The sequence below is a fragment of the Pezoporus flaviventris genome, unplaced genomic scaffold (genome assembly GCF_033815535.1).
Source record: "Pezoporus flaviventris isolate CSIRO_AGI_PZ_B2104156 unplaced genomic scaffold, CSIRO_AGI_Pfla_v1 ptg000022l, whole genome shotgun sequence".
Classification (NCBI taxonomy): domain Eukaryota; kingdom Metazoa; phylum Chordata; class Aves; order Psittaciformes; family Psittacidae; genus Pezoporus; species Pezoporus flaviventris.
In genome coordinates, this window is record NW_026892570.1 from 5,927,629 (window position 1) to 5,951,013 (window position 23,385).

At 36.2% G+C, this 23,385-nt stretch overlaps 1 protein-coding gene across 1 annotated transcript in view; it reads right to left on the reverse strand.

The window, feature by feature from the left end:
• CNTNAP4 (contactin associated protein family member 4) overlaps positions 1–23,385 on the reverse strand; it is a 235,536-nt gene that overhangs the window by 45,123 nt on the left and 167,028 nt on the right. Inside the window, exons 9-13 of the mRNA XM_061456355.1 lie at positions 19,038–19,187; positions 14,170–14,341; positions 8,524–8,630; positions 6,547–6,666; positions 1,190–1,387 (exon numbers count right to left, since the gene is read on the reverse strand). Of these exons, the coding sequence (XP_061312339.1) occupies positions 1,190–1,387; positions 6,547–6,666; positions 8,524–8,630; positions 14,170–14,341; positions 19,038–19,187 (747 nt within the window). The remainder of the gene's footprint in view (positions 1–1,189; positions 1,388–6,546; positions 6,667–8,523; positions 8,631–14,169; positions 14,342–19,037; positions 19,188–23,385) is intronic.

Below are 23,385 nucleotides of genomic sequence, written 5' to 3' on the forward strand. Positions count from 1 at the left end.
TGTTTCCAGTCTGATCACTCAACTGGAACTGGTGAGTTGAGAAACTGGGGTTTATTTTTGGGGTTTGGGTGGCTTCCACTTAGCCTGTGATATGTAATGTCTAACATCAACAGGAATCTTGAAACCCTTTGCTTGGTGTAAATCAGGCTTTTGACCATCTAACCATAACTTTAGTTTGGAATCCATAGGTAAAAGGACGCTCAGGGGGACATCTTAAGGCATAAGTTCAACTTTTATGCTGTAGAGATGTTTTTAAGCAGATAATTCTGCCAAAAGTAAATTCTAGTCCAAGAAGTCCAGTGCTTTCCATGATGTTATTAAGGAGAAAGAGTACGTATTTCAAGAGTTTAGAGGCAGAACCAAAGACTGCTGCAGTCAGAGACCTGCCTTATGCTGAGTAGGAAAGGTTGCCATTAAATCAATTTGAGCAGTTTCAGAGTTTCTGGTGGTGTAGTCAAATGATTTTACATAATTTTCAAAAGATGGTAAACAATAAGATGTTTTTCTTCCTCATTATTTGGACTATTTAGAAGGAATTTTAATGGTAAATCCTATTAACAGTAGCTCTGTGTCAGTGAGAGTTAAGATTTAAGTACACTGCATAAACTTTATTTTTCCTTAAGTATGTCAGAATGTCTCCATTCATTTTTCTCTTAAAAAAAAAATATACTTTTGTCAATAATCCATATTTTAACTTTTTTTTTTTTTTTTTTTTTATGGATGCCTATGCTGGATAGTAGAAATTTAATGTTACCAGTGCTTTTTGTCAAGCACTCACACTATGTTTAAATGTTCAAAAGCATTCAGGAATAAACTTCTGATATCTATGCTCTAGTTTGTGTTAAGGAGATATTTCCTCAATAATTCCTTCATTAATGTTTAAAAATCCCTGGAAGGCAGCCCAACAAGAGCTCTGTTAATAATAATCTCTGTTAATTTAAAAGATTTATGAGAGAAATTAACTTTGAGAGCACTTCATTCTATGAATGAAGATCATTATAAACTGCCATTTGTGTTTTTCTGGTTTAAATATCTCTTGGTAACTTACAGAAGTAGGAACACTATATATATGAAGTAGTTCAAGCTCTGTAGTAGTAAAATACTATGACCTTGACAGAAAAAATACCTATAGTAGCCAGTAAAATGAAAGGTACTATACAACATAATAAGATTTGTTTGCTTTACTTACCTTGCTTATCTAAAAGCCTTGACTTTTTGCAGTGGTAAGCAAGCTCCTGTTCACAGTGCTCTGCATGGTTAATTGTAGCCTGAAGCTGGTCTAGGCTGGCAGAGTACTTGAAAAACACAGTGTGGGGGTTCTCTCGATTAGCACTTTTGACTCTGGTTAGGTTGGTGTTGTTATGTTGCATAATTGTCCATGTTGCATCTTTCAAAATACATGTAATAAGCAATAAAGAATGAGAAGTAGTTGCATAAATTGCTAATGGAAAGAGAATGCATGATGAAATCAACCAAACTTTAAGGGGATTTCTTTGATCACAAAAAGTGCTTTCGGGCATACAAACAGAGACGTAAATCTGAACATTATCATACCATGACTGTAACAGGTATTCAGCTTGTTATGATAATTGAATTAAAAAAGCATAAGTGACAACATCCCAATAATGGTCTCAACAATAAGATATAGTTTACTTCATAAATTGCACTAAAAGAATAAAAGGAAATAATGCTTATTATTGTTATTTTGCCTGTTTTTTTAAATAAAATAACAGTAAATTTTATTTTACATTTTAGTTACATTACAACTATAAATTAATTTATTCTGTGTGAGAAAATGGCCTACATATTTTTTCTATTATAAAAGGAAGCTAAAGTAGCTTGCAAATACTGTATTTACTGTAAAACTAAGATTACATGAGGGTGAGTTATCCCAGCCATCTAAAATCAAATTGTAGTAATTATGTGAAGTACTGTTAAAACCCTGTATTTATTCAAGAACTAAGAAGCACAGTTTCCAAAGGTCAATAGGAAATTTCTTCCAAACATCTGACATAATATTAATTTATGGCAACTACCATGGTATTGCTATTTGATTCGGTACTATAACATGGTGAATACCAGTTCGGAACTGAGAGCTGCATTTCCCTAAAAACAACACACTGCTCTTCAGCAAACTTTTGACTGGGTAAGTCAGCTATGTATTTCATTGCATTGTGTAGACAGACTAGGATTCGTACAAACTGAAGCATGCAAAATATTTCCAAAATACTTATTCCAGAAGCAATTAAACTGTGTCTGCAAGACTGTTTTTTCCACAAATCGGTAGTAAATATTCAGTACTCCAAATATTATTTTTAGAAAAATATGTTCCGAAGTAATGCTTTTGTAATAAAAGAGCAGAAAATACTTGTATATAAACACACCGATAATTCAAGTGGTTGATCAATAAACAATATATTGCCTGTTTATAAAAGGTATGTGCTAAGATGTGCACTCTGCTGTGAAACAGACTTTGTCCAACTTGGAGCCGTGTTGGTTACACTAAGGAACAAAGTAGTTCAATAGCTTTACAGTTATCTCGGTATTTTTTCATTAGAAGTCTTTTTTTTACCATTCTACAGCAATGATGGAATGTATTTTTAATTTTTAAAACCTACTACAACTCAAAACAACACAGACCAAGAACTAAGCTTGGCATAACAATATTTATATGAAGGCATTACTTTAAAAGCTACTAGAGATAATAGACTAATTACTGTATATTTACTTTAAGTAGAAAAATAATTTTTCTGTACAGTGAGTCACAGGAAGGATAAAACTGGCTGGTACGATAACACAGGAATGCATTGCTTACTCTGTCCTATTCTTCGCGTACAAGGAAATGTTAACGTTGGTGTCCTGGATTCAGCTGAGATAATTTTCTTCCTAGCATCTGGCACAGTGCTGTGTTTTGGCTTTAGTCTGAGAATATTGTTGATAACACACCAGTGTTTTAGTAGCTGCTCAGTAGCACCCACCCTGATATAGATTTCAGTCTCTCTGCCAGTAAGGAGTTGGAAACAGAGACAGGACACCTGACCAGAACTAGTCAAAGGGATATTCCATAACAGAGCACGACGTCCCCAGTATATAAACTGAGGGGTAGCATCCAGAAGGGATGGATGACTGCTTGGGCTGGGCTGGGTATTGGTCAGTGGATGGTAAGCAATTGTATTGCGCATCACTTGTGTTTATTGGTGTTGTTTTGTTCTTTTTTCTTTCCCCTTTTTATATTCTCTCCCCTTCTTATTTCTCTTATTGTTATTATTATTATTAATATATTTTACTTTACTTACTAAAGTGTTCTTATCTCAGTCTGTGAGTTTTACACTGTCTCGATTCTCTTCCCCATCCTGCTCAAGGATGGAGAGCGGAGTGGAGGGGTAAGCGAATTGCTGTGTGGTACTTAGTTGCTGGCTAGTTTTAAACCATGACAATCAGATACTCTCTTAGTAGTACAGAGATTACTCCCTTCATGTTTTTTGAAATATAAATTGCCTCAAATATGTGTAGTTGATAAAGGCTCATGTGATTTTCCTGTTTTGCACATTTACCATACCTCCTTATGAACAGGGAAGCACTGAGCTTATTGTTTCAGCTTCCAGTCACAAAGCCTATAACAATCTGACTCCCATGTCTAGAATATACTTCAAGGTAGGGATGAGCAGGCTCCTGGCTTAAGCCAGTCTGGGTCAGGCAAGTTTAGATTCATCTTTGCTGTATTCTTGTATCTTAATGGCCAATGTAATTTGAGTACATATAAGAAATACTATTTTTTTTCTAACTTGTAGGATTGATGATAATATTTCTTATGTTCTAAAAGCAGTATTTCAAACTCTTTAACAGAGTTGTATTTTATTGTATTCCATTAGCTTCCTATGGGCTACACATGGCTGACATTATAAGATTATTTACAGAGAGGAAAGAACTCACAGTCACTTAAAGGACAAGTATTCATCAGAAAATCTAAAGGAAATATCAAGGTGAGATGACTATTCAAAAAATGCTATATTACAGGACTCTATCTTCCTTTTTATTATTATTTTATTATTTTATTAGTGTAACTTTTTAATTATATTATTATTACTACTAGCTTTTGGTCAAATTATAAAATTTTATTAAATACACACTCGTGTCAAAAAGCAGATGGCAAACTTTGATTTTTTTTTTTTTTTGTACATGCACATATGCACAGACACAAATATATCCAAAGGCTATGCTGGCATAAAAATTTAGATAAACAAGTCAGCTATCAGACTTTTTATCACACTCTCAAATTTACAAAAGAAAAAAAAGATCACTGCAGAATTTGGTCATCTTAGCTGGCAGGGTGAACTGTAGTCTTTTCATTCTGAAAATGACTTCCAAGAATATAACCAGGGAAAGGCACCTCCCTCCCAGCTGTGTGAAAATAGAGCCCCATGAATGTCAAAGACAAGGCATTGCTGTAAGAAATGTGGGCATCTGCCTTCCCTGCCTCTGGTGGGAAAAGGGAATACTAGTCATGACGAAATGGGGAACAAAACAAATACAGAAGATTCATCCTGTCAGGCTGCATCTAAAGATGAAGAACTGATCAATGAGGTTTGCTTAATGTGGTGAATAAGGAATGACTGAGGAAAACAGTAACAGCTGTTCATGGACACAAAAGGATAAATCAGACACTACGCTGTACTGGAGGGTTATACCCACTTGAAAAAAAAAAAAAGCAACCAACAAACAAACAAACAAAAACCCAAAACAACAAAAACCCCAAAGGCATCTTTCTGCTGTGATTCTTTGGTCTCTTTTAGTCTCATAGGGCACTAGCATATTTCTTCTTATGGGCATGTGCCAATTTGAAGTTGTGGTTTAAGCCCAGTCAGCTGCACAGCTCACCCGCTCCCCTGCGCCTTCCTCCCCCCACTCCCAGAGAGATGGGGAGGAGAACCAAAAGAATGTAGCTCCCATGGCCTGAGATAAGAACAGTCCAGTAACTAAGGTATAACGCAAACCACTGCTGCTACCACCAATAATAATAATGATAACAGAAATAACAAGGGAAGAGAATAGAGGTGCTCACCAATTGCTGACTGATACCCAGCTCGACCCAAGCAATGATCTAGCCCTTCTGGGTAACTGTCACCAGTTTATATAGTAGGCATAACGTGCTGTGGTATGGAATACCTCTTTGGTCAGTTTGGGTCAGGTTCCTGTCTCTGCTTCCTCCCGGCTTCCCCTCCTCCCTGGCAGAGCATGAGACTTGGAAAGTCCTTGGTCAGGGTAAACATTACTGAGCAAAAACTAAAAACATCGGTGTTATCAGTGTTGCTCCCAGGCTGAAAGTCAAAACCACAGCACTGCACCAGCTACTAAGAAGAAGAAAAATTACTGCTACTGCTGAACCCAGGACAGAAGTGTACCTACCATGAGCTACCACAGTCAAATATAGAAGTCAAAGTCAGGACATGACATGCTAAGAGTAGTTAAATTGCACACACTGATTGAGATGATGAGAATTGTATTATGATAAGTATTCTTTAGATCACTGTGAAAATCAGCCAGTGCCACTGGCAGCCAGGGTCCTGTCAATTTCTCAATAAATAAATGGGACTAAAAACTGTTTACAAATCAACATCAAAAGCTTATGATAATGTTTCAAAGTCAAGCTCTTAACACTTAGGATGCAACTAAATCAAATTCAAGTATAGCTTATTCATACAATTTTTCAGAGTTATAACTGTGTAACAATATATTTTTGTCACATAATACAATGAAGTGTTTCCATCATCATGGCTGGAAAGCAATTCAAATAAATAAAGGCTAAGCAAAATGAAAAGGAAACAGGCACAAATAAAATAATAATTTCAAAAAGCCATTTAAATGTAAGATTCATTAAAAGGACATATACCAGTAGACATTCATAGACAACTAGTTTATTATAAAGCATACAGGCAAAAAACTCTGATATCTAAACTTTCTAGTGATGTGAATGGTGATTCAAAGAGCAGAAGAGGAGGCACAGTGCCTGAAAGTGAGGTTGTGAGAGTCCCACTGATTGCACTTCCATTCTCCAAAAGATTTACTTGCAATTTGAAAAATTAAGCTTAATGTCTATATTCCTCATAACAATGGCCAACTCTGAATTACAATTTTTCAGAAAGCTGCCTGGAAAAATCAGTATTTTTCTTGTAAAATATAGCTTATTTCTAAGCTATTTTCTTAATATTTTCTTAAATGTTCTCAAGAGTCTGTACCTTCAGCAAAAATAAAGCTGCATCCCAAGAATGAACTAGTATGACATTGTCTCCATATGGAACATGTCTCACTTACGCAAAACACAACAGAAACGCTATGTTAGATTCACAGCCTGAATCCTATTATTATTCTAATTTCTCAGGCTAATTCTTTGCCCAGTATTCTGAGCTAAGGAGTTACCTTCATTTTGCTGTGTATGTATACATTAAACTTATGAGGTACAACGGCTTATTACTTGATAACTTGTGTTTCAATATAATGAGCATGCATACAGACCCAGCTGTGAGTTAAGAAAGTTTATCACCTCACCTGTCATATTACAGTATACGAGAAACGGTCCCAATGGGCCACTTCCATCTGAATCAATATTAAAAAAGCCTGAAGTGTTCCCTCTGTGCTTATAGGCTTCACATGATTGCTCATAGATGGCTGTAAAAGAACACATTCTATCACAAATGTAATGGCATAATTTTACATTTTAGTCAGGGAATTAAGAAAAAAAAAACGTGGAGCCTGGCAATGGGGAAAAGAAGATGTGTGTGTTCACTGCTAAGGAATACAGAAGAAATCACATAACCAGAACTACGTTTTCATTTGTTTCTGTAGAGTGCATTTGGCTTTATGTACTGAGATCACGAGGGGTATTTTCAATCATTTTCTCCCTTATTTCAATCTGGAAGCTTCAGAGAGGAAACTGTAAGATGCAAGTGAGTAAATGGTTGTAAAACCTGTGAAATAATGTGAATGCCAAGGGTACTACCTAGATCCTGCTGATAGACTTTGAGGAAACAAACACTAACTACAGCAACTAAATCAGATTTTTATTGTTATTACATCAGACAGAAGGCAGGCAGTGGTTTTAGGTGTTCTGATTGTCTCCTGGCATTTTTTTTTTTTTTTTGGCTTTAATTTCCTGTTTAAATAGATGGCGAATGACTTGTCAGAGACTGCAATGAAAGAACTAAATAAGCAAAGACAAAATGAGAGCTCCTTGGCCCTATCTCATGTATACTTTGTAGCAGCCAAAATGTAAAGAAAATTCTGTGATGACTTCTTTAGGATCAAAAACCTGAGAAAGGGACTTACGAGTCCGCCTTTGTACTTAAACAGGAAACACTGATGATAATGCTATAGCTAGACTGCATTAGCCCAACTTCTCCTTTAGCCATTATAACGCTTCCAGCAGTCATACTGTTCTGGTCTTTCTTTTCAAAATTAGACTCTGTGCTCTATCAGTTATTATCAGAACTTGAAAACACTCTGCCAAAAAGAAAGAGCTGTTAAGTTCCGACAAAACACAGTGATAAGTAAAAATATAACTCCATTTATATAGATTTTGATCTATATAAATTAAGTTTATTGAAATATCGAAAAAAGTACTAGTACAGTGATATTTTTAAGAAAACAAGCTAGCTCTAGGAAGACTGTGATTTCTGTATTCTTTTGCTTGATGATTACTGATATTATAAGGCAACACCTATGAGAAAGATAAACAATTCAGATCGCTAACTGTATGAAATATTCATAATACACAAATTATGTAATTTTCAATTGGAATTTGATGGTTTCTTAAGAAAATAGTCTTCATTAAATTTAAACATGACAGATTCAATTATTCAATAATTGTCTTCAAGCAGTGCTTCCAGATTTATTCTGTTTCCCAGAATGCAGTTAAAGCGGTACAAATGTAGAGGATCTCCAGTGAAACTAGTTAAGTTACTTTCCTTTTTTTTTGTTTGATTGGTTTGGTTTATTTGTTGGGTTTTGGGGTGGTTTTTTGTTTGTTTGTTGGGTTTTTTTGTTTGTTTGGGATTTTTTGCTTTTTTAATTTTTTTTTTTTTTTTTTCAATTTCTCCTAATCTAATTCCTGATTCAGCCAACTACATAGACACAGGTTTAGGTCTTAGTTCATGTGATTACACATGAATATAGTCCCACTGTCTCTGAAAAAAGTAATACTAATTGTTGTAATGAATAATGATGAATTAAACACGTTTCTAAATGATTTGCTGATTCATAAAGTGAAGGCATATGGATGCAAGAGTATATTACTGATCTCATGTAAATTGTGAAAAATGTGAAACAGAAACAGATAAACTTTAGAACTTTCAATGAGTTTTTGCTGCTACATATTTTATATTCTGAAGGCCTTTCCTTGAACCAACTTGTGAATATTTACATGACTGAAAAATCTTCAAATATGAATGATCAATACTAATGTATATTTTTTTGGTGAAAAACGTTCAACCAGAAGTGAAGAATAGTCAGAAAACATCTTAGACTTACGATAATGGCAAGTAGCTCCCTTGTATCCGGTATTGGCACAGTTGCAGTAGAAGCTGTTCCAGGACTGTGAGCACTCCCCACCATGTTCACAGTAATTAGGCAAACACCTAAAATGAAAAAAAAAAAAAAAAAAAAGGAAGGGCATTTTCACTCTCTTTTTCATTTATTTACATGTCACTTATACCAAGGAACGCAAAAACATGGAAAAGAAGTACAATAACATGAAGTCCTCAAGCTCATTGGGAAAAATGTCAATACAATTACCAGAAAATCTAGAGAATGTCTTTTCATCTTTCCTGCTACTCCTATTGCCTATAATAAATACATTCATTATGTGATGAGCCCGTGAGAACAGAAATAAAGTGTAAGTTGCATAATTGTTACTTATTACCATTCAGCTGCAATTCAATACAGATAAACCAGTGAAAGATTTACATGCTGGTAATTCACTGGCAATTACTGCAACCGATAGGATTTCTTCAACAAGATATGTCACAACAAAGCAACATCACAATTGCATTATTTTACAAACAACAGAAAATAATTTAAAAAAAATCACAAAAGAAATAAAATTTACCATAATATCTGAGAGCTGTTTGAGTAAATCAGTGCGTCAGTTCAGTCACAAGAGGTAACTACCAGTAAAGCAATTGTTTTATTCTTGTGGTACAAACAGAAACCTGAGGAATCATGCTAGCTTCCTTGTGGATTTAGAATGATTGACTGCAAAGAAAATTTGCCTGTAACTGCTTAATGGTTAAGATTGCAGCACTATACCTTGATATAAAATATTGCAGAAGATAAAGAAAAATTCAAATTGATATTGTTATAAACACAATTGAAAGTATACTGAAAAAGAGTGGCAGACTTTAACTGATTTTTCATTAGCTTTTCAATTTAGAAATTAGCTAACAATCCAATTACAGTGAATGAATATTTATATGCACGTGTATGTAACAGAGCTCAAAAGTATAAGGCGGCTTAGTTGTTGACATTAACCACAGGAAAAAGAAAACCAGGCCCACTAATATTCACAGGATACTAAAATACCTTTTAATTCATTCAAGAAATCTTAGCAGGATATTAAATTAGGATTGTAAGAAGTCCAGCAGTTCACACACCTACCCTATGAATAATTCAGGAATTCAAGGCCTTTCTATATTTACTTCTGACTCTCAAAATTACGTTTCTGTTTAGAGCTTGATGTGATTATGACAGATTCATCTGATATTCTCTCCTCAGACTAACTTTGTAAGGCATTTAGAATTACATTATGTTATTTTGTCACTGGTTTATGTATAATTAGTAGTTATAAAATCAATATATACCAGTGAAGGAGCTGAGACAACAGATATTAAGGAGAAACATCAATTGCATGCCCAAGTAGTATATGAGCAATGAAACAATATAAAGATATTACACAATGAAAAGGCCATATGAAGGAGCATGGGAAAAGCAATGACTAGTGTCCTGGTTTCAGCTGGGATAGAGCTAATTTTCTTCCTACTGGCTGGCATAGTGTTGTGTTTCGGCTTTAGTCTGAGAATATTGTTGATAACACAAGGACTGTTTAGTTGTTGCTCAGTAGTGTTTATCCTGATACAGGATTTTTCAGTCTCTCATGCTCTGCTAGTAAGGAAGGGCACAAGAAGCCGTGTTGGAAGCAGAAACAGGACAGCTCACCTGAACTAGCCAAAGGGATATTCCATATCACAGTATGACATACCCAGTATACAAACTGGGAGGAGTTACCTAGAAGGAACTGATCACTGCTTGGGTCAGGCTGTGAATTGGTCACTGGGTAATAAACTTCTGGTTGGTTTTTTTTGCCTTTTCTCCTTTCAATTTTATATCTCTCTCCTTGTTATTTCCCTTAGGAGTAGTACTAGTACGTTGTAGTTTAGTTATTAAACTGTTTTTAACTCAACACACAGGTTTTATATTGTTCAATTTTCCTCCCCATCCTGCCCAGAGAGGAGGAAAGAGGAAGGATGAGTGAGTGGCTGTGTGGTATTTAGCTGCCAGCTATTTTGAACCATGACATCTAGAAGGAGTCATAATGACCTTAGCATAGGAGCAGGAATTGAAAATGTATTTTAAATGTGTGTGTGTGTGTGTATATACAAATGAATATATATTCACATCAGATAAAGAATTGGCTTAATAGATTTTTTCCATTTATTTACTCTGCATGTGAATTCAGTTATGTAAAAAGGAATTCTTAATTGTGTTCATGCTCTATAAATGTGTAAAACGATTATATGTAGTGATTCATTTTTTTCTACTACTAAAGCCATCAATAACAACAGAATTCAGGTCATATTTTATTATTTCATATTTTAGATGAAAAGCCTCCCATAAAGACTCCAAAACAAAGAAGTGTTTCGTTTGCCCTCAGCTGTATGAGGGATACCTACCATCAGGAGCACAGTGGCAAAAATGTTGATTATTTTAGCTTTGGGCAACCAAAGACATGTCAAAATCATTGGAGGAAGAAAACATTTTGTCACAAATTATATAATGCACAAGATCATAGAATCATAGAATGATTACGGTTGGAAAGGACCTTAAGATCATCTAGTTCCAAACCCCCCTGCCATGGCCAGGGACACCACACAGTAAACCATGTCACCCAAGGCTTCATCTAACCTGGCCTTGAACACTTCCAGGGATAGAGCATTTACAGTTTCCTTGGGCAACCCATTCCAGTACCTCACCACCCCCACAGTAAAGAACTTCTTCCTTATATCTAACCCAAACTTCCCCTGCTTAAGTTCGAACCTGTTACCCCTTGTCCTATCACTACAGTCCCTAATGAAGTGTCCCTTCCCAGCATCCCTATAGGCCCCCTTCAGATACTAGAAGGCTGCTATGAGGTCTCCACGCAGCCTTCTCTTCTCCAGGCTGAACAGCCCCAACTTTCTCAACCTTTCTCCAGGCTGAACAGCCCCAACTTTCAGCCTGTCTTCATATGGGAGGTGCTTGAGCTCAAGCTACCCATCAGAAATTGTTTAATATATGTAAGGAATGTTAATGTGGCAAAAAAGAATGTATCTTATCAACTGGGATTTATGATGAGATGTAGAATTAGTTTGATAAAGAGAAACATGAAGCTACAGATGTGAAAGAAATGTGACTCTGAGGAAACTGGAAAGAAATAGTCCCTGGAGCAAGCTGGCACAAGACCAGGAAGGCTATTCACAGTCTATTCTGAAATAAAACATAGTAATAAAACAGTGTAATAAAATTAATAAAAATGGGTGGATTAAATTTCTATTTGTATAAGTTAGGAAGACATATGGTAAGCATTCTGAGTGCTGAAAACTGAATGTGCAGAGCTAGTGTTACAAAGGTGCAATTATCAATATAAAAGAGGACACAACTTAATGTTAGTAAATCTTAGGAAAAAAAAAAAACAACCAACCAAAAGCCTTCTACGAAGACTTATTTAGATTTTTTCTTTTTTTTTTCCTTTGGTATCCACACATAAATTTGACAAACTATAAGAGTAACATAAAATATAAATAAATAAATGATAATAAAAAAAAACTAATACAGTGCCAGAAAGTAATCAAAACACCTTGAAAAAGAGTATGGCTGGGAAATTTAAGTGGCGTACACAAGTCCATAGTGAAAAAAAAAATTGTATGGCAGTGGTACTGACACAAAATAAGGATGATAACTATCTTCATATGCAATAAAAATTCAGCAAGATAAAAATATAAGTAAATAGAACCCCTTTGATGAACTGCTTAAAGAAATGACATTTATGATATTTGGAATATTGCAAATAATGCTGGATTTCTATATATTGAGATTCAGATAGTGACTTTACACATATTTATACATGTTAATTTATTTTTAAAACTCCACATGTACACACATAATATGGGCATTCAAAATCTGAAAGGATCTGAAATCATTACATGCAAAAATACACCATCTTCCTTTAAAAATTTAGGTAAAATATTTCTTTATCCATGGAAGAAGACATGGTTCCTTAACCACAGCTCTGAGATTAGCATTTTGAGAGGTCCCCAGTTACACTGCACATTGAAAAACCAGGGACAGAAATTCTCAGCAACTATATTGTGAACTAATTAAGTAACATTTTGCACTCATAATCTTGCTTACATCTCTTTTGTATTTGACTAAGAATATACAGATCTCCACACCCCCAGTTTTCTCAGCTGTTCCTCATCAGACTTGTGCTCCAGATCCTTCACTGGCTTCAGTGCCCTTCTCTGGACTCACTCCAGCTAATCTGTATCTCTCTTGTAGTGCGGGGCCCAGAACTGAGCACAGTATTCAAGGTGCAGCCTCACCAGTGCTGAGTACACAGGGATGATCACTGCCCTCGCCCTGCACACCATGCTATTTCTGATACAGGCCACGATGTCATTGGTCTTCTTGGCTGCCTGGGCACAAGCTGGCTCATATTCAGCAGGCATCAGTCAGCATCCCTCTCCCAAGCAGCTTTCCAGCCACACCTCCCCCAGCCTTTAGCTTTGTGTAGGGTTGCTGTGGCCCATGTGCAGGACCCAGAACTTTGGTTGAACCTCATGCAGTTGACCACAGCTTATTGATCCAACCAGTCCAGATCCCTCTGCAAAGCCTTCCTCCCCTCCAGCAGATCAACACTGCAATCTCAGTGTCTGCCTTAATTGTTTTCCCCAAAAAATACCTATTTCTTGAAGTCTTATAATTTAAAAGCCAGACTTTTTAAGATAAAATGGCAACTTTTGAGGACTAGAAATTTAGGGGGTGGAGAAGAAGTGTTTACAAGCACAAATACATCTTTCCCCTGCCTGTTTTGTTATTTTAGTGTATCCTTTCTGCTTCATTCAAGGCAACCTTTTCTGGATTAAAGCAGACTTTGCACAAATGCCTGTGTCTGCATTCTTCTGAGTCTACAGCAGAAAACTTCTTCCATTTCCATCTGCCTGTCTCTCCTTCTCTTGCCAGCAGCCTCTGCCATTCTGCGACACCCATTTTGGATCATCCTCTGCCTTCTCCATGCTGAAATCCAGCAACTGTCTCTGTCCAGCATTTACATTTCAAGGAAGGAATATAGTCTTTCCACCCTGCAGAGGGAGCCCTTTCAACTAGTTACACTCTTTTGGATCATAAAATCATAGAATAGTTAGGGTTGAAAAGGACTGTAAGACCATCTAGTTGCAACCTCCCTGCCATGGACAGAGGCCAATACCATCTACTGCAAGTTATGAGACTAGTTCTGACCACAGTCTAAAGAAGGCTGCCCATTCACTGTTATGCATACTATCTACTGTGTTTCTGGATGGGTTGAATATACAAAACATCAATAACCTGTAAAGAACATAGCATTTCAAAGGGTGAATTGAACTACCTGTCACAGAAGGGGGTTTGTCTATAGCTTTACTTTAAAGAATATAAGATACTTAAAATTTGTCAGAAACATCAAATAATTTTAACCCCAGTTACTTTAATTTTTTTCCCCAGTTCATGGAAATCTAATTGCTTTGCTACGTTTACTAAGTTTATTCTATTCTGGAATTCTTACAAAAGAAGCAGCATGCCATTTTGCAACTGTTCTGTCCTTTGTCATTCAGTACTGGAAACAAAACATTCAAATAAATAAATAGTGAGTAAATATTATTTTCTTACCTGTCTATAATGCCACATAAATCTATCTGAAGGTCACTGAAATTGCCAAAAACATTTTGCTGAACTGAGATCATATCCACTGCTTTGTTATCAATGGAAATAAGTCGCATGCATCCTTGAAAGCCACCAAAGGAGGTATTACATTCAGAAATGTTTCCAGTGGTAGGGCAGCCTGAAAGAAGCATAAGACCTGGAGCTGAAAAAAGTATTTTGTTTCAAAATTTATATATTCCAAAAGTAGACTGAACTATGATATTCTACAGATACTGTAAACTTTGTGGGTGGAAGACTTTAGCCAGAAGCTCTTCTTATTAAGCATGGTGGTGCAACTAAAATGAAAAATTTCTGTGCAGTCTTACTGTTTTTTAAAGCATATGCAAAAGCATCACTAAAACTTTTGGTAAACCTCAAGCAGAAGTTCCAAAGCAATGAATGGAATCAAGATCTGAACAGACTGACTGACTAGCCTTAGTCACAAAATTTTAATTTACAAGATGCACATGATTTGGAGCTAACTAAAGTCAAATAAGACAAAAAGTAGTTACTAAGTACAGTGATTTTAATTTATCAAGATGTCCAGAAGATTCTAGGAAGTACTGAAAAAAATTTCTTGATGCAGATCATCAATGATTCAAGTAGGAGTGGTCCTCTATTGGACCTGCTACATCTGTGTAAGGAAGAAATGGTTGAAAATGTAAAGGTCAAGGACAGTCTTGGTTGCACCAAACATAAGAATGTGGCCCTTATGATACACAGAAAAGAGAATAAAAAAAACCAGCAGAATTAAAACCCTTGACTTCAGAGGAGACAGTTTGATCTGTTCAGGACCTGCTTTGAGGATCACACTGGAAAATGCTTTGGAGAGCAAAAGTGCTGGATATTTTTTCAACAAAAAGCTCTCTGGTGCATAAGAAAAGTCCATGATGATATCAAAATAGTTAAGAAAGCGTGGCAGAAAACCTACAAACATAAACATGAAGCTCCTGAATAAGTGAGGGCAGGGGACCTAGTGACAAGGTTCTTGTGAAGAACTGGTTTGTGTTAAGGACTTTTTTCTTCAGTCTTCACTGGTAAAACTAATCCGTAGGCTTCCCATGTCCTAGCAGAGTATGAGAAGGGATGCAGTACCAACAGTGAAGGAGAAAAGAGCCCAAGGGGCACCTGCAGGAGCTGGCTGGTGTCATTAGAACAATTGCCATTATCATTGTGAAGCCATTATAATAATGTCCTGGGTTCAGCAGTAGCAGTCATGTTTCTCCTTCTTGGTAGCTGGTGCAGTGCAGTGTTTTGACTTTCGGCCTGGGAACAGAACTGATAGCGATGTTTTGGTTTGGCCAAGGACTTTGTGAGGCTCATGCTCTGCCAGGGAGGAGGGGAAGCCGGGAGGAAGCAGAGACAGGACACCTGACCCAAACTGACCAAAGAGGTATTCCATACCACAGCACGTCATGCCCAGGATGTAACTGGGAGTTAGCCGGAAGGGCTGGGAGACTGCGGGGTATCGGTCGGTGCTTGGTCGGGGCTGGGGGGACAAGTTATCAGTCGGCTGGTGGTGAGGTGTTGTATTCTCTTCCCTTGTTATTTCCTTTATCATTATTATTATTGGTGGTAGCAGTAGTGATCTGTGTTATACCTTAGTTACTAAACTGTTCTTATCTCAACCCGTGGGAGTTGCATTCTTTTCGATTCTCCTCTCTGTCCCTCCGGGAGTAGGGGGAGGGAAAGAAGGAGGGGGGAGTGAGTGAACGAGTTACCTGACTGGGTTTAAACCACGACAAATTCTAACCCTCAAAAGGGCCTCACCATTTAATACATTTCTTGATGACTGGAAAAGGCAGATGTAACACTCATCTTCAAGAAAGGCAAGGAGGGCACAGGAAACTGGAGGTCCATCAGCCTTAGAGCAGTCATTGGCAAGTTCAAGGAGCAAAGCCTCAGAAGCCATTTCTAAACATGTGAAGGATAAGAAAGTATCTGGGTAACTTTAGCTTCAAAGCTAAATAATGCTGGACCAAGCTTTTTTTGTTTGATTTGCTGAGGTGATAGGCACTGTGTACAAAAGAAGAGCAGTGAGCATGGCACACCATGACTTCAGCAAAGCCCCTACCAGTTTCCTATAGTCCAGCGGATTGATGATATATGAGTGGGATAAGTGGATAATTGATGATGCAAAGTCCTGCTTCACATCAGTGAACAGAGGGTCCTTCAGATATCAGCACTGAAAGCTATTCTGTTGAATGTCTTCATTAATGACATGGATGATAGGAAAGAGTGAACTTGCAGCACGGCTGTGCCTGACACCGAGTTGGGGGCAGGGATCAGGTGTTGGAAGGGAGGGCTGCATCTCAGAGGAACATGGGCAAGCTGAAAAAATAAATTGACAGGAATGCCATGAAGTTCAGTAACAACAAGTTTAAAGTCTTTACTATGAGACGGAACAATTCCATGCAACTATCCAAGCTGAAGGATAACTACCTAGATCCACAAAGAAAGGGCTGGGGTCCTAGTGGCCAGCAAGTGGACCATAAGCCAGGAATGTGCTCTTACAGCACAGAAGGCCAGTGGCATTCTGGGCTGTATTACCAAAAGTACAGCCAGCAGAACTGTGGATGTGGTCCTTCCCTTTATGTGGCATTTGTGAGATCACATGTGGAGTGCTGTAGTTCCAGACTCTTCAGTGGAAGAAAGGCATTGAATTATAGCATTCCACAATAAAATGGTAAAATAAATCCTGTAATTTCTTTAAAAAACCCAACACTCATTTGAAAATGAGGTACTGGCACTAGAGGTCATGACGAAAAAAAAAAAAAAATAAAAAAAATAAAAAAAGGAACAAAAAATCCAGAGCAGGCAGACGAAGTTTAATATCTGGTAGCTATTCTACAAAATTGTATTTCAGATTTTGTATGTGTCTGTTTGCAAAAGTTGTCTGTTAGTTCTAGTACAGAAAAGGCAATATCACTAGTATTAATAAAACCGGTATTCCTTTTAATTGCGGGGCAAATATTAAAGATAGCAAGAACTCCTTCAATAATATTTACAGGTTTTGTGTATTAAAAAATCTTTTTTTGCACTTGTAGTTGCAATGAGTTATTCCCAGAACTGGGGAGAGGTAGTATATCCTTGCTGATAGCATGGCTAGAAATCGTGCTGACATAAAGCTAAAGTATCTTCATGTTTATTACACATTTTCCTGGCTAAGGATACACATTTCTTGCATACTTTTCATTCATTAAAACAAGAAAACTGACAATCATATCCCCAGGAAACCTCTCCTGGAAGGCTGATATTCATGTTTTAAGAACCAGCAAGAAAGAAAAAACAAGGTAAATATTCATATAAACTTAAAAAGAAAGTCAAAATGCATTGTCTGCATTTTGACAGTGGTATATAACATAAAATTTTAAGAAACAATTTTCTAAACTCAGAAACCTTCTAGTAGTTCTCCCAAAGTTTGTACGACATGCTCAAGCTGCTGATTTCAGACACCAAAGGGATGATATGCAGCTAGTGCTTTTAGTGTTCTTGGAATTAATTTGCCCCTTTGATCCTCCAAAAGATAAAGAGAAATGTCCTTGTACAATTTAATTGAATATGCCGGTTTTTGCAACTACCCAAATCCCTCATGCTCTGTTCACCTCTGCCATTAACCGTGAAATGGTGCAGATCACCTATTGAGAGATTTGGGATCTTGAAGAAACACAGAAGAAAAATAAAATTAAAAAAAAAAAACAAAACAAACAAACAAAAAAACCCAAACACACACCCCCCCCCCCAAACCACAAAACACCGAAACAAAAAATTCCCCCCAAAACCAAAGCAAACGACAAAACCCCAAAAATTCAGGGTTTTTTTTTGCTTTTCAATCCAATATTCTGTGTCTTTCTCTGATTATCGGCCAGCTCAAGAGGTGTTTATAGTAGGAAGGCTAGCTGTGAGATCTGAAATGTCAAATGGATGCTCATGTAATAGCTCCTATGTATACAGTCTGCTTGTGAACATTAAATTTTTTTACAACCTGTTGTTTCAAAGGAAGTGATCTGTGGACAATGACTTGGTCCATATTTATTTTGGGTTTTGTATACATTTTTAAGTTTTCTCATAAATTTGAGAATAGTTATATTAAAAAATAATTCAGTTATTAATTCCTAAGCTACTAAGAGATGAAGCATTTGGCTAATGTAGAATAATGTATTCAGATACTGTTTAACATTGTTATTATGCAGTCCATTCCCAACTGACTTAGACATTACAACCTTCTCTAATCTATCAGTAGCAATATATTTGATTAATGACAAAATCACTTGGTGACAGATAATTGTCAATATTCTTAGAGAAATGAAGATATCAAAATGTAGATTTTAGGCACAAGTTGTATTCCTCAAATAGGGGAAAGTTGCATCACTGTAGTAAAAGAAGAAAATAAAAAATTAAGAGTTTCTCTTAAGAGGATAGTTGCACAAGTAAGTAAGCACTAACTTAAAGTGAAAACTTGAAGTTACCCCAGTGGAATATTCTTACAAAAAAATTGATTTAGCTACATAATACTTATGCTAGACCTTTGTGTGTCTGTCCGACTGTCAACCACATTATATTCAATTATGAGAGCATGATTACAGAAAATTATGTTCAAAAAAGTGACCAAGGACTAAGGGTTTAAAGTTATTCTACCCAACATAATAAAATTCTAAGGAAACACATCCTCAAAAATATCATAGCAGTGCCGGAAAATTGAATCATTTGAGAGATACCCAAGCTAGGCAAAGACTTAAGGCAAGCCAAATAATTCACACTACCTGATCAAATATGTCAGAAAAAAAATAATGTTTAACTGTTGGATGTCGTCAGCATAAATAAACATATTTCACCTCCAAAGTAGAAAGCATCTCCTGAATAAATATGCAGAGGTATGGAGGCATGAGCAGATGAGGTCACATCATTGTCCACTATTACACTGATACGATTCCTTTTGACGGACAAGGATACAGAATGCCACTGGCCATTATTTAATCCAGCACCTAGAAGGAAAATAAAAGAAAAATTAAGTATAAACATTCATTATTTGTTATACTACTTGAATGTTATAGACTCAAAAGGAGGAGAGATCAGTAATTATAGCCCACATAAAAATCCCACATGATAGTGAAAGGAGGAGAAAATTAATAAAGAACACAAATATCCTTTGTGAAGACAGAACCTTTGTCCATTTCCTTGCTCACATCTGATAAAGAAAAAATAAAGATACTTTCATGAATAAGCCTTACTGTTGTAATACTCCTAATTATCAGTAGGAGTACCAAATATTACATCCATTTAAAGTGGTGGCTATAAAAAATATCCTTCCAATCTAAGAAGGGTATCGTTAAGATATCATTATGATGGATGATACAGTATTTTACATGTAATAAACATTTTTACTTCACTATCACAATGGATTCCTTCGTCTTTCAAAATCAAGGGTCAAACATTCAATAGCAAAATCCTGATAAAAGCTTCAGCAACAGTCATGCCAATGTCACAAAATTATTTTTCTTTTAGTTGTCTCTTTTATTGCAAATGTATGGGAAAATTTTCTTGAAATGTAACCTCTAACAGCAATTTACCTTTGGCTCTGCAGGTGTAAGATATGACACAACAATAAACCTAAAGTCCTAATTCTGGAAAGCACTTGCATATATAATCTTCAATAAATTTTATAGGGCAGTATGTAAGCACATTATTGTCCTTAAGAAGTGCTCTAGGCCACTCATGTTTTTTAGTGTTCATCAGAACAGAGATACTTCCATTGGTGAAGAACAAAGAATACAGCCTTTTAGAATTATGTAAAATCTTTGCTTGACTGCAGAGCACCTATGATTTGTGATCTGTGTTTTCCTTCTTGAAATTTCATGTATTTACATGCTCATAGAATGTCTTGTATATTGTAGAGAAATAGTCCACCAATTAACTGATTTTTCAAATGGAAAACAAATAAAAATAGAAAGATAAGAATATTCAAATAGCTAAATTACATCAAAATCAGGATTCATATGTTAACTCCAACAGTCTAAAGACAGGCTCAAGATACAATCAAGAGATAAATATTATAGTATAGACTTTATATACTCCATAAAGTCACTTGTCACACTGTTTTTAAGATTAGCAACTTGAATAATCAAAAAAAAGAAACATTTTCCTACTTACTTATTTCCTTCTTTATAGCTTCCATCCCCAGCTACCAAAAGCCCTAGCTTCTTTCACCTCATCTCTAAGATTAAGCAATCATAAAATCATACGATAATTTGGCCCTACGGGAACCTTTAAAGATACCCAGTGCAGTCTCCCTCCTATGTGCAAGGACTTCTTTTACTAGCTCAGGCTGCTGAAAGCCCCTTACAACCTGACCTTGAGCATTTCCAGTGGTAGCACGTCTAAATCTAATCTCTTTCAATTCAAAACTGTTACCCTTTGTCTTGTCAATGCAGGCCCTGGGAAAAAAAAAAAAAATCTCCATTCTTATTCACAGAATCATACAATCATACAATCATAGAAGCATAAATGCTTTGGGCTAGAAGGGACCTTAAAGGTCATCTAATTCCAACCCCCTGCTGCAGGCAGTGACACTTTCCACTAGACCAGGTTGCTCAAAGCCCTGCACAATCGGGCAATGAACACTTCCAGCTATGAGTCACTGAAAGGCCACAATAAGGTGTCACTGAAAGGCCACAATAAGGTGTCCCTAAAGCCTTCTGTTCTCCAGGCTGAACAACCTCAACTCTCTCAACCTTTCCTCATAGAAGAGGTGTTCCAACCCTCTGGTCAATTCTGTGGGCCTCCTCTGGACCCATCCCAAGAGGTTCATGGTTTTCTTCTGCTGGAAACCCCAGAGCTGGATGCAGGACTCTGGGTGGGGTCTCATGAAAGTGCAGTAGAGGAGGAAAATCACCTCCCTTGACCTGATGGTCATGTGTCTTGTTATGCAACCCAGAATACAGTTCACTTTCTTGGTTGCAAGCACACACTGACAACTTATATCCAATATTTCATCATTTTTCAGTATCCCTAAATATCTCCATGCAGGGCTGCTCTCAAACCATTCATCTCCAGGTCTGTATTAATAATGGTAATTTTGCTGACCCAGATTTTGCAGGCCTTGTGCTTTGCCTGTTGAACTTCATGAGATTCACATGAGCCCACTCCTCAAGCCTGCCAAGATCCCTCTGGGTGGCATCCCTTCCTCTAGTGAGTCAACAGCACCACTCAGCGTAGTGTCATCATCAAACTTACTGAGGATGTACCCAATCCCACTACCTCTGTCATTACTGAAGATTTGAAATATAACAGTAAGTTCTGTAATTTTATTTCAATTGTTGGAAGTATAATTGCTTTTAATTCTTAGTTTTGCATCCTGCTCCAATAATTTCTTCTGGTGAGAAAGCCACATTCTAAATACTGAAATATTTAACTGTAAAGGTAGGTAAGGCAGAAAGAATGAGACTGAATGAATGACTGAAGTAGATACATTTTTTTTGGTTACTGGAAAATTGATTATATGAATTTTGCACTTTTTGGTTTGTTCACTATAGCTTATCACACAGACCTACTACATGATTTTGGGATGGATCTTTAATCTCCCTTTCGTACAGGCTGGCATGATTAAAGATACTAAGCTATGTTTATATAGCTCAAGTTAAGACTTTCCAAAAGTCCCTCTCATTAAGTCGGAGGACTGAGGAATTCTATTGTGAGAGAATAAGACATTCCTGATAAAAAAGCTTGTCATAGGCGTTGAATTGAGAAACTTAAGTAAATTCACATTTGCTTGTATGACATCAAAATAGTGGAGGCCAACAGACTAGTATTTCCATTCCATTTGAAAAACTTATAACTGGTGTTCTACTAGGAGTTTTAAAATGCTTCATCAGAAACAAGTGATGAAAAGAATAGCACTTAAACTTTTAGCACATAAAAAGCTAGTTATTACAAGATATCCATTTATTCTCATTAATAGTATATTCATTATTTTAATATCTAAATGCTAAAAGAAAAGTGTCTGTGGGACATCTTACAGAACAAAAACATACAACCTTAGGAACACATATAAAATACAATGTATATAATTTATTAGGTCAGTGACGAACAAACAAACAATAAACTAGTTTAGGAAAAGTAATGTATAGCTTAGTCTGAAGTATAACCACTGGATGCAATGATTAACATCCCTTAATTAAAAGTTGAACAGAAATTAAAAGCTGTTTAGAAAGACAGGCTCATATGAAGAAACTGAGTAATAAGAAGTCAAACATGTAATTCAATAACTCAATACATGTAATTCAATTTAGTTTCATAATTCAACATGGATTAATTTTCTGTTATTTCTTTTTTTTTATCTGTATTTAATGACAAGCTTGCAAAAGAGGCTACAAAGTAAAGATATTAAGCAACTATTCTGTAAAAGGATACAGTTTATAATTCAATCACTCATGAATTAACAGGCCATTCCCCTTGTTTTTATATGGTTGAAGAAATCTTTAAAAAGCATGATAATGAATTTAAGAGCTGTGCAAAAAAATAAATATGCTGTCATTTAATTATCAAATTGTCTGTGTTTGTGTGTGTGTGTGTTTGTGTGAAAGTCAGGTCATAAGTCCTTGCCTGTAAGGGAACAAACCTGTCCAGCCATCCATAATTTAATTACTCAGTCTCCAAATGCAGACTAGAATTGCTTCAGTGAGTGTAACAATAAACACTTACAAAACTCCAGAAAAAGTTTCCTATATGGTCCTATTAGATAACTTCTTTCTCATAAGAGAATAAGATTGTTTTGCAGTATTTTCTGTCCTTACCAAGACAAACACAATTCTTCCTGTTAGATTTTATGAAGAATAAGCCTAGCATAGCATGAGAACATTAAATTCTGTTTCACTGTAGTGTCAAGATTTATTTTGGGCTGTTTCAGCTAATATATCATGTATTGTGTTCCAACTTTGAAATTGAATAAAATGCTCTGTGTTCAAGTCTACAGCTGTTCAAACTGCCACCACCTTCTGCTGGTCTGGTAAAATGATGTTGCAAGGCAATAGTTGCAATTGCAATAGCTCCCAAAAAGCCAAATTCATCACTTTTAACTTCATACCACTGACATTCTTACTAAGGAATTGACATTTTCAAATGGTGAGCCTAGGGAAACTTCTTGCCATTAAAATGGTACTCTGTGCATCAGTTATTTTAGATTAC